Source organism: Tilletiaria anomala (assembly GCF_000711695.1).
Source record: "Tilletiaria anomala UBC 951 chromosome Unknown K437scaffold_47, whole genome shotgun sequence".
Taxonomy (NCBI): domain Eukaryota; kingdom Fungi; phylum Basidiomycota; class Exobasidiomycetes; order Georgefischeriales; family Tilletiariaceae; genus Tilletiaria; species Tilletiaria anomala.
In genome coordinates this window covers 82,443-96,971 of record NW_013546975.1, presented here as the reverse complement: position 1 = coordinate 96,971, position 14,529 = coordinate 82,443, and the positions used below count along the sequence as shown (strand labels likewise).

Genomic DNA, 14,529 nt, shown 5'->3' with positions numbered 1-14,529 from the left:
ACTTGGGGGTTGGTCCTGCTTTTTTGGCTGTTGTAAGTTTGTGGCGCAGCAGAGAGGGGGAAAGAGGGGAATATTACGTAATGTTTTGGCTCGGGTTGCGAAGAAATTTCAAGTCTCTCTATCTTTTGGCAGTTGCTTGTCTACTACCTGGCAGATGTTAGCAGTTCTCAACCCCGTTTGCTTTCGATAAACGGCCCCAAACACCTTGCAAGCTGCGGTGTAAAGCCTCTTCGGAAGCTTTCCCGACAAGACCCGCCCGCCATGTCTTCTTCCGATTTGGGCGATGCCCAAATGTCGTCGGCCTCCTCCACCTCGGCCTCATCGTCTGGCCCATCGACGCCACCTCTGGGGACCGCATCGCTGCCTCTTCCCAAGTCTTTAGCAGACGCCCGGAAGCAACAAGGTCTGGAGTTGCAGCATCATGACATCGCAGAATGGCAGCAGCCTCACACCTTTCACACGCTCGACCTTTTCGAGCGCTTCAGCAACCCCAGCCAAGATGCGTTTGACCATCCAGAGCTGCAAAAACTCGTCGCTCCCCATATCGAGTCGTTCAACATGCTCTGGGCGAGCGATCCCAGCGTGGATGAGCCAGGTCCATCATCAAGAGGTGCGACAACATCTGGTGGTGCAGACGAGGGGCTGATGCAAAAAGCTATCCGCAAAATCGCTCCCAAGGTCATCTACAATGGCAAAGGTGCCAGCCCTGCGCAGTGGGAGAATGGAGAATGGGCAAGAACGGGCGACAGGCTCGAGATCTGGGTCGACTCCATTTCCCTGGGCCGGCCGCAGGTGCATGAGAGAGCGAGGGATGCCAAAGAAAGACGTGTGTTTCCCACAGAGGTGAATGACAGCAACTCGTATCCATTATTTAAATGGTGCTGATCCCCCCTCCCCTCTCTCCGTGATAGGCTCGTGAGCGCCTCGTGACCTACAGGGCTCCCCTAACGGCTCGGATCCAGTGGAGCATCAACGGAAGTCCCCCTTCGACCGAAGTCAGGCAGCTAGGTCTGGCACCAGTCATGGTCAAGTCCAACCGTTGCAATCTACGTGGCATGACGTCCAAAGAGCTGGTGAATAGAGGGGAAGAGCAGAACGAGATGGGCGGTTACTTCATAATCAATGGCAATGAGCGTCTCGTGCGATTTCTCATCGTCCCCAAAGCAAACCACGTCACCGCTATCGAGCGATCGGCCTTCGAGAAGCGTGGCCCTTCGTACTCTCGAAAGGCATGCACGATCCGCTGCGTGCCGAAAGAGGACCTGGCTTCGGTGACCAATACAGTGCACTACCTAGAGAACGGCAGTGTTACCTTGCGCTTCAGTTGGCGAAAGCAAGAGTACATGGTCCCCGTCATCCTCATTCTCAAAGCGCTCGTCGATGCTACCGACAAGGAAATCTTCACATCCATCGTCCAGGGAGACTTTGACAATACGTTTATCACCGATCGCGTCGAGCTGTTGCTTCGAGCATTCAAAAACTACAAGCTCTATAGCGGCGCGCAGTGTCTCGAGTACCTCGGCGACAAGTTCCGCGTCGTCATGGGTGCACCCGAAGACTGGGAGAACATCGCCGTCGGCGCGCGCTTCATCGAACAGGTCGTTCTCATCCACCTCGACAGCCCGCGTGAAAAGTTCCGCATGCTCGTCCACATGATTCGCAAGCTTTACTCTTTCGTCGCGCTCGACTCGTGCCAGGACAACGAAGACTCGCCGCAGCACCAGGAGATTCTCCTACCCGGCTTCCTCTATGGCCAGATCATCAAGGAGAGGGTCGACGACTTTCTCGGCGGCGTCCGCACGCAGATCGCGCGTGACGTCCGCCAAGCATTCGATCCAAGCTATGCTGGACCGTCGCGCAGCAAGATTGCGCCCAACTTTTACGACGAGTCATATCTTAAAAAAGTCATGGCCAAAGTCAACTCGGACGTCGGTGCTCGGCTCAATGCATTCCTGGCGACCGGCAACCTCGTCTCACAGACCGGTTTGGACCTCAAACAAGCGAGCGGATTCACAATCGTGGCAGAAAAGCTCAACTTTTATCGCTATCTCTCCCACTTCCGCTGCGTGCACCGTGGTGCGTTCTTTGCTGAACTCAAGACCACCACAGTGCGCAAGCTGCTTCCCGAGGCCTGGGGCTTTCTCTGCCCTGTGCACACGCCGGATGGATCTCCCTGCGGCCTGCTGAACCACTTCTCGCACACATGCCAGTTAATGACGCGCGTGTCCGATACGACGGCCGTGCCGTCGCTCCTGGCTGGCTTGGGCATGCTCCCCGCCCTATCAGCCGAGGTGCACGCCCGGAAGCACGTCTGCATTCAGCTCGACGGGACCATCATCGGCTACGCCACGCTTGCGCTTGCGAAGCGTATGGCGATGAGCTTGCGCATCTGGAAGACCGAGGGCCAGCGGGGCGTCCCGCTCGACCTGGAGATTGGCTTAGTACCCCTCAGCCATGGCGGTCAGTACCCCGGCCTGTACCTCTTCTCAAACCGCGCAAGGATGATGCGGCCGGTCAAATTCTTGTACAATGGCAAGCTCGACCTTGTCGGCCCATTTGAGCAAGTCTACCTCGACATTGCATGTCAGCCGGACGAAGTCGAGCAGGGCATCACCACCCATCTCGAACTCAGCCCGACGAGCGTGCTCAGCGTGCTGGCAAACCTAACGCCGTTTTCGGATTACAATCAGTCGCCGAGAAATGTACGTGTCTGGATATCCATCCTGTTCTACGTGTTGCATGACTGACGACTCTTCGCACGCCTCTCCCTGCTCACAGATGTATCAGTGCCAAATGGGCAAGCAGACCATGGGTACACCTTCGACCGCGATCAATCACCGCACGGACAACAAGTTGTACCGCATTCAGAATCCGCAGACGCCCGTCGTGCGGCCAGCGCTGCACAACAAGTACAGTTTCGACGACTACCCGAACGGCACAAATGCCATTGTCGCCGTTATCTCGTACACGGGTTACGACATGGAAGACGCCATGATTCTTAACAAGTCGGCTCACGAGCGTGGCTTTGGCTACGGATCGGTGTACAAGAGCTCCATCGTCGATCTACGCGACCTGCAGGGCTCCGCTCGTGGACCGTCAACGTGGCACTTTGGATTCGGGCGAGACCTCAAGCCGGATCATCCATCTCGCGCGGTGCTCGACAACGACGGTATGCCGTTCATCGGTGCACGCATCAAGGAGGGCGAGCCATACTGCGCGTACTGGGACGAGACGACGGGTCGGACAAAGTTTTCCAAGCTCAAGGGCGATGATATCGCTTACGTTGACACCGTGCGTGTCATTGGCACCGACCAGGGGGATTCTGAGGCGCAGAAGCTCCAGATCACCCTGCGCATCCCACGTTCGCCCGTCATCGGCGACAAATTTTCCAGTCGGCACGGACAGAAGGGTGTCTGCTCGCAAAAATGGCCCGCCGTCGATATGCCGTTCTCGGAGAGCGGGATGCAGCCGGATGTCATCATCAACCCACACGCCTTCCCTTCGCGTATGACGATCGGTATGCTGATCGAAAGCATGGCTGGAAAGGCCGGGGCCATGCATGGTATCGCGCAAGATTCCACTCCTTTCACGTGAGTCTTCGGAATGTGCACGCCTCGAGGAAGTGTTCACTTATTGATATGTTGCTCGGCCGCGGCAGCTTCTCCGAGGAAGACACACCTCTAGACTTTTTTGGGGAGCAGCTCAAGGCTGCCGGATACAATTACCTCGGCCACGAACCGATGTACTCCGGTGTGACAGGCGAAGAGTTTGCAGCAGACATCTACCTCGGGGTCGTCTACTACCAGCGTCTGAGGCACATGGTAAACGATAAGTTCCAGGTGCGGACAACGGGTCCGGTCGACCAGCGGACCCGCCAGCCCGTCAAGGGAAGGAAGCGCGCCGGTGGTATCCGGTTCGGAGAGATGGAGCGTGATGCGCTACTCGCACACGGCACCTCCTATCTCTTGCAAGACCGTCTGATGAACTGCTCAGACTATAGCACCGCTTGGGTATGCCGAACGTGCGGAAGTCTGATCTCGCTCGGGTACGAAAATAGCACCATGGCCGGTGTGCAGGCGATCGACATCAAGACAGATCAGTCGGAGCTTCTCGGTCCCAGCGGCGAGTACTGTCGCATCTGCCGAGCGGAAGACGAGCGGCGGCTTCGAGAAGGCGAGCGGCCACTGCAGCCAGGTCAGACGCTAGCGCACAAGGAGAACGGTAGTGCTTTCAAGGTACCCAAGGAGATGGTCCTCCGTCGCGGCGGCTCGCTCGATGTCATCGCTGTGCCGTACGTGCTCAAGTATCTTGTTGCCGAACTGGCAGCGATGAGCATGCGCATCAGCTTCGAGGTCGTGTCGTAAAGCCGTTTTCAAGCAGCGCCCCGTATCTCATTCGTGACTTCGACGAGTCTCGCCCGATCGAAGCCTGTGAACTAACTCATTCTGGCAATCAATGCATATGTAAACGTGAGCCGTACACCAGGTTCATGGTGTGGTGAAAAGCATTAAATTTTTGGGGAGGTACGGCATGAAGGATGGCGTTTGCGGGCATGAGCGCCGCAATGTCTTCCAAATCCAGCTTTGAGGGTGCTTGTATTTGATCTGGCTGAATGGCCCAGTATTCCAGAAGGAAGGGATGACTTCACGGTGGGCACCCGCAGACATGGGCGCTCAACGCTGTTGCTGAATAATTCGTTCTCGCTATCCAACTCGAAAACATACGCTCCCGCCGTCACAACTGCCCTGACACACATGCCATTCGGTCTAGAGGACTAGATGATGCAGGCAAGCAGTGTACACCTCCACCTGGAAGTCCCTGCAAAGCTCCTGCTCGCAAACATGTCGACTCTCCCGGTCACTCAGACCTTGCTATGACATCCATGCCCTTCTCTCCAGGGGGAGTCGATTCCTTCGCTCCGTGTGATCAATGCAACCTCGTTGCATTAATATGGAAGTTGTAGCAAAAGAACATACGTATGTATATATAGAAAGGAGTGGGTGGACTCGACGAGACTGAAACGCGCGACGCCACCACGAGGAGCGCGACCGCAGGCACCTCACGCGAACATCGTGGGCTATCCACACTAACCACATCGTCATTGGTCTGTCATGTCCCATGCACATGCATGTTTGCATAATACCTTCATGGTGCTTGACGCATGTAGCATCGCGTTGAGGACGCGCTGAGGCCTGAATCTGCAAGCGACACCACGTTCTCCTCGGGTGGCGCGACGTGCAGAGCGCTCAGGTCTGTTCGGTGGCCAGTTCGCCGATTGCATCCGTTTTCTGTTGCAAGATGTCGATTGCGAAGATGCCATAGCTGCGCCAACTTGACTCTGCCGCACATGGCAAACAGCAACGAAATTTCCAGCCCCAGGACACCTTTCGGAACGACTATAATCGTAAGCCTCGCATAGTACGCAGGCGCCTGCGTCCCCACCGCTATCGCACGTTCAATACGAGGGCCGCCCTCTGTCGCGTTTGAACTTCTTTCGAAGCCCCGTGTGCGTGCCGAGGTCGAATCAGCACTTCCGCCACCATGCCCGCGCAGCAGCACGGCATCCATGCAGCTTCGGCGGCAAGTGGGCCTACTCAAGCTTCCAGTAAATCACTGTCAAGGTCACGCTCTCCGTCGACGAAGAATGCGGCCGAAGGCTCACCGGTGGCCGCAGTGAAGGGAAAGGGCAGAATGATGGATGTGATGTCAGACGAAACAAAAGAACGGCAATCGCCGAGAGCCGCAGGGAGACAACGAGTTGCCCCGGAAGAGGATGATGTGCCGGCGAGTGTCTCGCCTCGATCGCCAAAGCGGGTCGCGAGGTCTAGCAGCAAATCTCCAAAGGGCGGAGCATCACCGCACCCGGCCTCTCCGACTCAACTTTCAACACGAGCAGAGGCAAGCAAGAGGTCCGATTCCATGGCAGCACTGAGCCCAACGGGCTCAGAAGCGGTAAGGCGTGCCATTAACCCGCGAAGTGCGATGGCAGCTTTGACCGAGTCGCCGCCGTCGCCATCGCCATCGCCTATCCTCTTCTCTCGCGGGGAGCTTTCAGGTAGCCCGGCAGCCAGGCCGAACTCTTCAATAAGCGCTGTCGCCGCCAACCCTTCAGCTCTGGACCTTGCTTCTATTGCAGCGCGCAAGGGAGACTCGCCGAGAGGGTCCATCACGTTGTCGACGACTGGGCTGGCAAACCATGCTCCCTCCCCCATGTCGCCGATACCTGACCGACCCCTCTCAGCCGCTGGGACTTTTTCGAGCATGGATCTAGGAATGAGCGGCATTGATTCAGCAGTAGTGGGTCGGGATGCTGGCACTTTGGTCTCGATGACTCCGTCAGAGGTACCTTCAGCCCTCACGCTGTCATCTCTGCCGACACCAACCGATGACGTCCGCGGGTCGGCGATGGTAGACGCCGACTCATCATCGGGGGAAATCTCGTTTGAACAAAGACCTGCTTCCACTGGAGACATATCTGCAGGGTCGAGCTCGACAGGTGAAATCTCTTTGACCGATATGACCATACCCGAACACGAGCACCTCTCGCCCGCCGCCACCATCTCACGAGGGCTCTATCACCAGTGCGGCACTGCGCGCAGAGTCAAAGTGTACGAGCTGCAGAATGATAACTGGTTCGACCACGGCACGGGATACTGCGCCGGTGTCTACGATGAAGAGCACGACCAGGCGTTATTGGTCGCTAAATCGGAGGAGCTGTGCCAATACATGAGCCTGCCGCCTCCGCCAGCGGAGGACGAGAACCGCGAACCAGGAGGGATTCCTCGCGCAGAAGAGGAGGATCTTACGAGCCAGTACATCATTGTCGTCTCGGCACAGTTGTCTCCGGAGGAAGTCCTTCTCTGTACGCAGGTCGTACGAGAGGACATCTATCAACGCCAGCAGGATACGCTCATCGTCTGGACAGAGCCTGGCGGAAAGGATATGGCCTTGTCGTTTCAAGAGGCGGAAGGCTGCAACGAGATCTGGGAATTCCTGAGTGAAGTACAGAAGCACTTCAAGATCAACGGTAAGTACGGTCCATCCTCTTTTGCCGTGTTGCGAGGCCTGACCGCCATTTTCTTCGGAGTAGGAGCCGACGATGGCGATTCGTCAGAGCCAGGGCAACCCATGTCGCGAGAGTTGGGATTCGAAGAGTCTTTTCAGACAGGCGAGGAGATGCTGAGCATGGTCGAGGGCGACCATATTCTGCCCGAGCCGACATTAGGAAATGTCGAACAGATCGACTTTGCGGTGCGGGAACTTGCGAGCCGGCCGCCTCAATTCCGCGAGAGATTCGCAGAGTGGCTTCTGAAGACTGGATACATCAAGAGCATGATTGAGCTCTTCCATGATGCAGAGGACTTGGAGCAACTCGGCGTATTGCACAGCCTCTGCTCCATCATGCAGAACCTCTGTGAGTGCTCAAGTTGCGAGATGACTCGGACATCGAGCTGGCACTTATGGGCTTACTTCCCTTGCAGTACTCCTCAATGACACGGTCATGTTCGAATGGATCTTGCAGGACAACGTCTTTCTCGGTGTCGTCGGGATGCTCGAATGTGAGATTCTTCGCGCGCATTGTTTTTTTGACCGAGGCTGTGCTGATGCCATGCCTCAAAATCCTATCAGACGACCCGGTCTTCCCTCGTGATAAGGCCTCATTTCGCCAGTATCTCTCTGACCCTGGTCGCTTTCGACAAGTAGTACCCATCACCGACGCCAACATCCTCACCAAGATCCATCACACCTACCGCTTGCACTATCTCAAGGATGTCATCTTGGCGCGCATTCTCGAAGATGCTACTTTTTCGACGTTGCAGTCGATTCTGTTCTTCTATCAAGTTGACATTGTCAGCTATTGCGGGGGTAATGAGGACTTTCTCAGACGGCTCTTTGCGGTGTTCAAGACGTCGGCGCAGCGAGGAGATGCTGCGGCGGAGCAGCACAAGCGCGATGGCGTCATCTTTCTCCAGCAACTTTGCAACATGGGGAAGACCATTCAGCTACACTCTAGGATCAGCCTCTACCATACGCTTGTCGAATGGGGCTTGATCGACGTCATTGAGTTCGCTTTCGATGCTGGCGACGCCACACTTCGGAATGCGGCGGCCGAGATGCTGATTGTCATCATCGAGTATGATGCAAACAGCGTGCGGCTGCGCATTCTCGAATTGAAAGACAAGAAAGAGCGGACGCTTATGGCGATCTTGATCGAGCACTTGCATCGCGATGGTGACATGGGTCTCAAATCACAAATCGTGGAGATCTTGCGCACCCTTCTCGACTGTGGTGACGGCTCGAATACGACAGCGTCGCAGGCCATGATGCAACAGCAAGTGCTGGGTAATAAGCAAGGCCCTAAAGCAGATCCGGAACGCTTTTTGACAGCATTCTATGAAGAGGACTGCGAGTTGTTGCTCGCACCTCTCAAGCAACTGCCGGATGTCATGACGCTGCCAAGAAGGTCCCGACTGCCTCCGATGAGCTTAAGCAGGTCCGCTCTCTTTGGACATCTGTGCGACTTGCTTTGCTTCATCAGCACCTGCCATGGCTTTCGAAGTCAGTACTTTGTCATCACCTCAGAGGTCTCCAAGAAGGTTGCGACGCTGCTGCGGAGCAGAGATAAGCACGTTCGTTGCGCGTCTCTGCGCTTCTTTAAAGCCTGCCTCGCCAACAACAATCAGTTCATCAATCGTCACCACATCAAGATCGAGTTGTTCGAGACGCTGCTGGACATTGTCGAAGAGGAAGCGGATCGCGACAACCTCGTCACTTCGGCGTGTATTAGCTATTTCGAGTATATGAAGCAAGAAGCAGTTATGAAGCCGCTGATCAATCATATTGCAGAGAAGAACCAACCCGCTTTACAACGCTTGGCCAGGCATTCGACTGCAGGGAAGGTGTTCAGCGAGCTGCTCTCCCGATGGGAACAGTCTTCGAGCTCATTAGCAAGTAGCAAGGCGCTGATACAAACGAATGAGGATGCGCGGAGGGTTCCGTGGGTCTTTGATGGGCAGCGTCCATGTTTCCGTGTACTGACATGCTCTCAATTTCCGGAACGCAAAGTCCGAAGCGACGAGGTGCGACTACGAAGGCCATGGAAGCCGAAGCGGAAGAGAGCTACTTCCACGATGACCAGGAGCCAGAGGCATCCGGTTCTGAGGCGAAGGTCATAACTCCCGTACCGAACCTGGTGCCGTATGCCGACGACGATTTTGACTTTGACGTCACACCGAGCAGTACGCCATCACAGAACAGTGGCTCATCGTCAACGCCAGATGCACAAGGCTCTGCGTCGGTAGCCGAGACGAGCATCGAGGATGCACCGATGCTGCGACTCGGCGAAAAGCGAAGGCGCGAAGAGGATGAGGACGCGCTGGATATGCTGAGTGCCAAGCGCAAGCAGGCACCACCATCAACAGATGCCAGCGCTGATGCAGAACCTCAAGCCAAACGCCAGAACCAGGATGGCTCTTCACCTGCCGCGTCTACGATTTTGGGGGATACTGAGGGAGGGTTCATCCGCGAGGAAGCGCAGGAAGTCTTGGCATTGCTGCCATCGCAGGCGGCTGGTCCAATTCCTGTTTCCAGTGAGCCCTCCCTGTCACCTCGCGTGCCAGGTCCAGCTTCGTCGAACACGAAGAAGGTGTCGCTCGCGCTGTCACAGTCAGCAATCAAGATGGCGCAGGATAGTAGCACCGGCGACGGCGAGAAAGGACGCAAAGAGGCGGCGAGAGACGGTAGCGGGAGTTAGTGCAGGGAGGGAGACGCACTGTTTGTGTCGCCAGCACATTTGGAATCTCGACATCGATTGCAATGACTGTATCTTAGCAGCAATATAGTATCGGTTTGGTGGGCCCGTTGGGCTGGCACAGTGAAATCGAGGCTTTCACTTCCTTCGTAATTTGGTTCCATCACGCAGAACTAAGGGCTGTGGCTCAGCACAGCGCGCCGCTACATCCGCACTGCAGAATACACCTCGACTCATTCCGTGGGTTACAGCTTCCTTGGTTGAACAATCACTCCCGTTTACCATTCAAGGGTGACTCCCTGACGTTCTCATCGACATTGGAGAGATCATAATTCTCTGAAAGTGCTGTGGAAATTAAGCCCATTATCTGCCGCAAGAGGTCAGCGTTTACAAGAAGGATACATCCCAAGATGCAAGGTGAAGAGCCACCTCGCCTGCACGCCCCACCGCCCTCGGCTGCGGCGCCCAAACCCAAAGGCATCCTCAAGAATGCACAGTCACATTCTTCAGGAAATGTCCCAACAATAGGGCCCGCTGAGGGGTCAGACGCTCCTGCGGGATCTCAGGCAGCCAGTTCCGGAGCAGCAGCTGCCGTTGATGGAGGCGAGGCAATGCAGGTTGACGAGGGTGGCACGGGGCCTGGCGGACGGTGCGTTCGGTCAATTCTTTGCGTCATGGCCGCTTGAGCGTGTGCTGACGATCTTCGTAATGGATCTACCTGGGATTATTCGATATCGATAGTCTTCAATGGGACGAGACGAATCTCACACTTCACGAAATCGAGCGCGAGAACATGGCTGCCAGGATGAAGGTTGATGAACCCAAGACTCCCTTCGTGCGAGGCACCAGCTTGGGTCCGGACGACATAGGCGACGACAGTGAGTGTGAACTGTCATATTGGTAGGCCCCATGCTGATCGGACCTGCTTCTGACACTTGAATGTTATGACAGACTTTGCACTCGATGGTTCATCCTTTGTGGCTGGGAGCAGCAGCAGCCCTGCCTCTGGCTCTGTATCCGGATCTCGCACTGGCTCTCGCCGCTCATCCGCTGCCGATCTAACCAAAGCAAACACAGCAGCCAACGCGCGGACGGGCTCCCTCACCCCCGCTGTTGGCGACGGTGACGCCGATATGGCCGTCGACAGGGTCGCCGCCGGCGTTTCTGGCACGACGGGCGGCTCCTTGGCGAGCAGTGATCAGGCAGCTGCAGCAAGTGGTGGATTGGGCATCAAGGTGCCCAGTGATATAGGAGGTGATGGCGACTCGGAGATGGCGGCTGCTCCCCCCGTTTCACCTGGTGGATCGCAGTCCGGTCAGTCGTCACGCTCAGCAGCATCAGCAACGGGCCGGCGTCGCTCGGACCAGTCGCGCAGCCCTAGCTTCAATATGCCAGACGGGACAGTCCTCCTGCAGGGGGGCTCGCGAAGGAGGAGCAGTAGCTGCCGCTCATCCAGCGCCCGCCCTGATGCTGGCGAAGCAGCAGACTCAACCCGTAATGGTTTGCGGCGCGAGCGCGACGACCGTGAGATCGTCAATGGACATGGCGCTGCACTTGCTGACGGAGATGAAGAAGCATTCGATTCGTCAGAGGGGGAGGAAGATGTGGACGAAGAGACGAAGGAGAAGCATGACGCATTTGCAGCCAAGCGTAAAGGTCACTACGGCAATGAGGCAGAAGCGCTCAAGGCGGCTAAGTTGCTTGCGCAGCAGGACGACGAGGACGATGAAGATGATGACGATGACGAAAGCAGCTTGCCACCGCTAGCTGTGCCGCCGCTGCCTGCTAACATTAACGGTGGGCAGTGATACAGAGACTTGGAGGCGCTGAGCATGCTCCTAAAGCAAAATGAACCAAAACGACCCTGACCTCATGAAAATCAAGATTTTAAATTGTACTTTGCCCTCCGATTTTGTCGTTGTCCCTCACGCATGTACCGTGCTCAATTGCTCTATCGTTGATTACGATTTCATTTCATTGCACGATGCTGCATGTCACAAGTCACATGATACTCACAGATGCTCTTGTTGACGTCTGACGTTCGTCGATGCTAAATTTGCAGCTTTTTGCAGCATGACCGGCTGGGAGGATGAACGTAATCAGGCGACAGGCATCCAAAAGCGAAGTAAATTATGGAGCAAGAGACGCTGTCAACTATATGGTACGAATAAGTTTGGCTTCACAACATGCAAGTTGCAACCTGTCACCCCATATGGAGGGAGTACCATTGCACGCGGCACTCCATGCAACCACTGTCGTTGTCAGACATCGCTGGGCGCGCTCTGACACACAGTGCTGTGATGGTAGTCTCATGGGTTGTGACATCTTCCTGCCGCCGCGGGGCTACATCTCCCCCGGCACCATTCCCAACGATAACGCGCGACTTCGCGAGATGGTAGCCAAGCTCGATGTGCCCGGCATTCTCAGCTTGATTGACGTAGTGCTCAATCAGGTCAATCGAGAGAGACAAGTCATCAGGGGATCTCTTCGCCGAACACATCGCCGAGCAAGTGCTGCTGCAGGCAAGAGCATAGCTGGCAGAAGCAGATGAGCTGATCGACTTCTTCGTACGTGCGACGGCGGACACTCGTGCAGGCGAGCCCAAGAAGGTTCAGGAACGCCATGCGCACTTCAACGGCTAAAACACTGCAAGATGGACCAGGCGTCCAGGCCTGGACAGTAAGGATTCGAAGTGCTTGCGCCATCGACAGCGTCCGGCAAGCGTTCTGCACCGAGACGCTCGGTGTAGCTTTCGCTTGCCTGGTCAATAGCTTGGTCAGTGTCATCGCGAGCCACGACCTAAGGAATGGGAAGGCGAGCCGCGTTTTGGAAAGATGTGATCCGTTTACCGACGATCATTGCTGCTGGCGCGCATGTTCGCTACGCAGCCCATCCTCCGCCCGATCGTTTTGTGCAAGGTGGAAAGCCTGCTGATCAGAAGCGGGCTCTTCATCGCAATGAAGAATGCGGGGCGCGTTTCTGTCTCTCGCCATCCTCATCGACGGCGCCGGCTGCCTTCTGGACGAATGGGCGACCAAAGAGCTCAAAGGCGTCGGCAAAGGTTGGACATCGTAGATGGGTGCGCTAGAATACTGGTTCGAACGCTGGACATCCAGCGACGAGATGTGGCACTTAGTCAGCGACGAGTACACGCAGCTGGTCGACTTTATGCGTCCAGCATGAGGGGCGCACTCGAAGAAATCAAAGATTTGTACGGAACAGACGGCCCGGCAATGGATTGCACCCAATGTTGCGGAGCCCGGGGCGAACAGGGCCGGACCATACGAGCTGGAAGCGAGGACATTGCTTGATCAATACGGATGGAACATGACGGAAGAGCAAGCGTAGAGCATGCCATTGAAAAGCTGAAGATGGGCGATACCTTCCTGTCGTGAAATAAATTAACAGCCGCTCGACCTTGTATCTCAACTCCAGTCGTCACGGATCGACACATCCTTAACGTGACTGGGGCCAGCAGGGTTGAGCTTGAAGCGCTCGAGCAAAATGTGGATATCGGTAACATAGCGTAAGTAGAGTCGCTGCCACAAGCTTTGTGGAAAGCAAACGCGAGGTTGCAGTCAGCAAATACATGACATGGAATACGTTCTGTGCGTGAGCGAGAGGGTACGCAGGCTTTTGCACAAAGCACAAAGCACGAAGTCCTAAAAGAGTTATCTCAAAACCGAGCTTTCCAGCGGTTTTCCAAGCGAGAATCAGAGTCAGGTACAGCGACCAGCCAGATTAGAGGAGAGCATTGCTGGTCCAAGCAAAGCGTAAAGCAAAGCACTCTTCTTCAGACTCGGAAACACCCCCTTGTCACTGTGTGGCTCAGATCCAAATGACTTGGGGGAAGACACCAAAGGTGCTGCCCATATCTGCTTTATGACCATTGAGCAGCCTCGGATGAGCCCCAGAATCCAGGCTCGCTTCGATCTTTCAAGAAAGACTCCATCTTCTGTGACATCTGTGTCTGATACGGGCGCTGCCCGGTTGCAGTAAGACCGGCTCCGCGGTTCGCAGATATATGGCGCATATGGATGAATGAATATATGCCAGGTACCCAATACCCTTGCATTGAATACATATCAATTGGGGTCGTATCGGCGTTGGTGTCGCACGGATATCACCGTGGCTGCAAGCCCGAAACACGGTGGAAGCTGCGATCGCGAGCCCGGCGATGATATGTTCAGTGCTAAAGTCAAACGGAAAGGATGGTCGATGAATGATGATACCCATGGTGCTTGAAGCCGGAAGACACACCAAATTCTTTGGATTCATATATAAAATTACAGCCTACGCCGTGTACACCTGTCAGAATGTTTCGTTTCAACGTGATACTGATTGTGGTCTGCGTTGCAGCGGGCGGTCGTCTACTGCTATTCTAGCTCACTTTCGTCCTCTGCTTCGTCACGATGAGCGATGGGAGTGCGCAGGACTTCAGCTGCAGAGTCAAACTGCACGACTAACGTAGTGGACGACATCTCTCAAATCTATTTCGAGTATCCCCTCTTCCTCCTGGCCGTCGGATGTAGAGCATGGCCCGTCCTCAAGGATATCATGTCCCATCAGTGATATGTTCAGCACACCAACGACATCGATCGCGAATGTCTGCCACGCCTCCTTCAATCGTGCTTAGCTGCCGACTCGGGCTTCCAAGCATTCCTTTCGCCAGGCGCAGCTTCGAGTGCAGACTGACATCCAGTTCCTACGCTCGAACTGACCTTTGACGATGTCACGGTGATTGGCGCTCAAATCTAACCTATGCGGTGCCCAGTGAA

The 14,529-nt window shown here is 55.6% G+C and overlaps 4 protein-coding genes across 4 annotated transcripts; all 4 read left to right on the top strand.

Annotated features, from left to right (window-relative positions):
- The first annotated feature begins 111 nt into the window (after positions 1 to 111).
- K437DRAFT_274423 (DNA-directed RNA polymerase I polypeptide 2) lies at positions 112 to 4,472 on the top strand. The gene is made up of 4 exons (XM_013387515.1): positions 112 to 843; positions 912 to 2,702; positions 2,779 to 3,590; positions 3,659 to 4,472. Exons 1-4 carry the CDS (start codon positions 262 to 264, stop codon positions 4,362 to 4,364), a joined length of 3,891 nt encoding a protein of 1,296 aa, XP_013242969.1. The 5' UTR covers positions 112 to 261; the 3' UTR covers positions 4,365 to 4,472.
- A 1,933-nt stretch (positions 4,473 to 6,405) lies between these two features.
- On the top strand, positions 6,406 to 9,754 carry K437DRAFT_224607 (DUF625-domain-containing protein; the record flags this gene model as incomplete). The annotated part of the gene is made up of 5 exons (XM_013387514.1): positions 6,406 to 7,036; positions 7,091 to 7,414; positions 7,482 to 7,559; positions 7,630 to 8,998; positions 9,067 to 9,754. 5 exons carry the CDS (start codon positions 6,406 to 6,408, stop codon positions 9,752 to 9,754), a joined length of 3,090 nt encoding a protein of 1,029 aa, XP_013242968.1.
- A 407-nt stretch (positions 9,755 to 10,161) lies between these two features.
- On the top strand, positions 10,162 to 11,559 carry K437DRAFT_278550 (uncharacterized protein; the record flags this gene model as incomplete). Its single annotated transcript, XM_013387513.1, has 5 exons — positions 10,162 to 10,292; positions 10,493 to 10,651; positions 10,743 to 10,873; positions 10,964 to 11,040; positions 11,167 to 11,559. 5 exons carry the CDS (start codon positions 10,162 to 10,164, stop codon positions 11,557 to 11,559), a joined length of 891 nt encoding a protein of 296 aa, XP_013242967.1.
- Positions 11,560 to 11,700: 141 nt separating this feature from the next.
- K437DRAFT_128663 (uncharacterized protein) lies at positions 11,701 to 13,135 on the top strand. The gene is made up of 3 exons (XM_013387512.1): positions 11,701 to 12,257; positions 12,347 to 12,526; positions 12,640 to 13,135. The coding sequence occupies exons 1-3, from the start codon at positions 11,841 to 11,843 to the stop codon at positions 13,060 to 13,062; spliced, it is 1,020 nt and encodes a 339-aa protein (XP_013242966.1). The 5' UTR covers positions 11,701 to 11,840; the 3' UTR covers positions 13,063 to 13,135.
- The last annotated feature ends 1,394 nt before the right edge of the window (positions 13,136 to 14,529 follow it).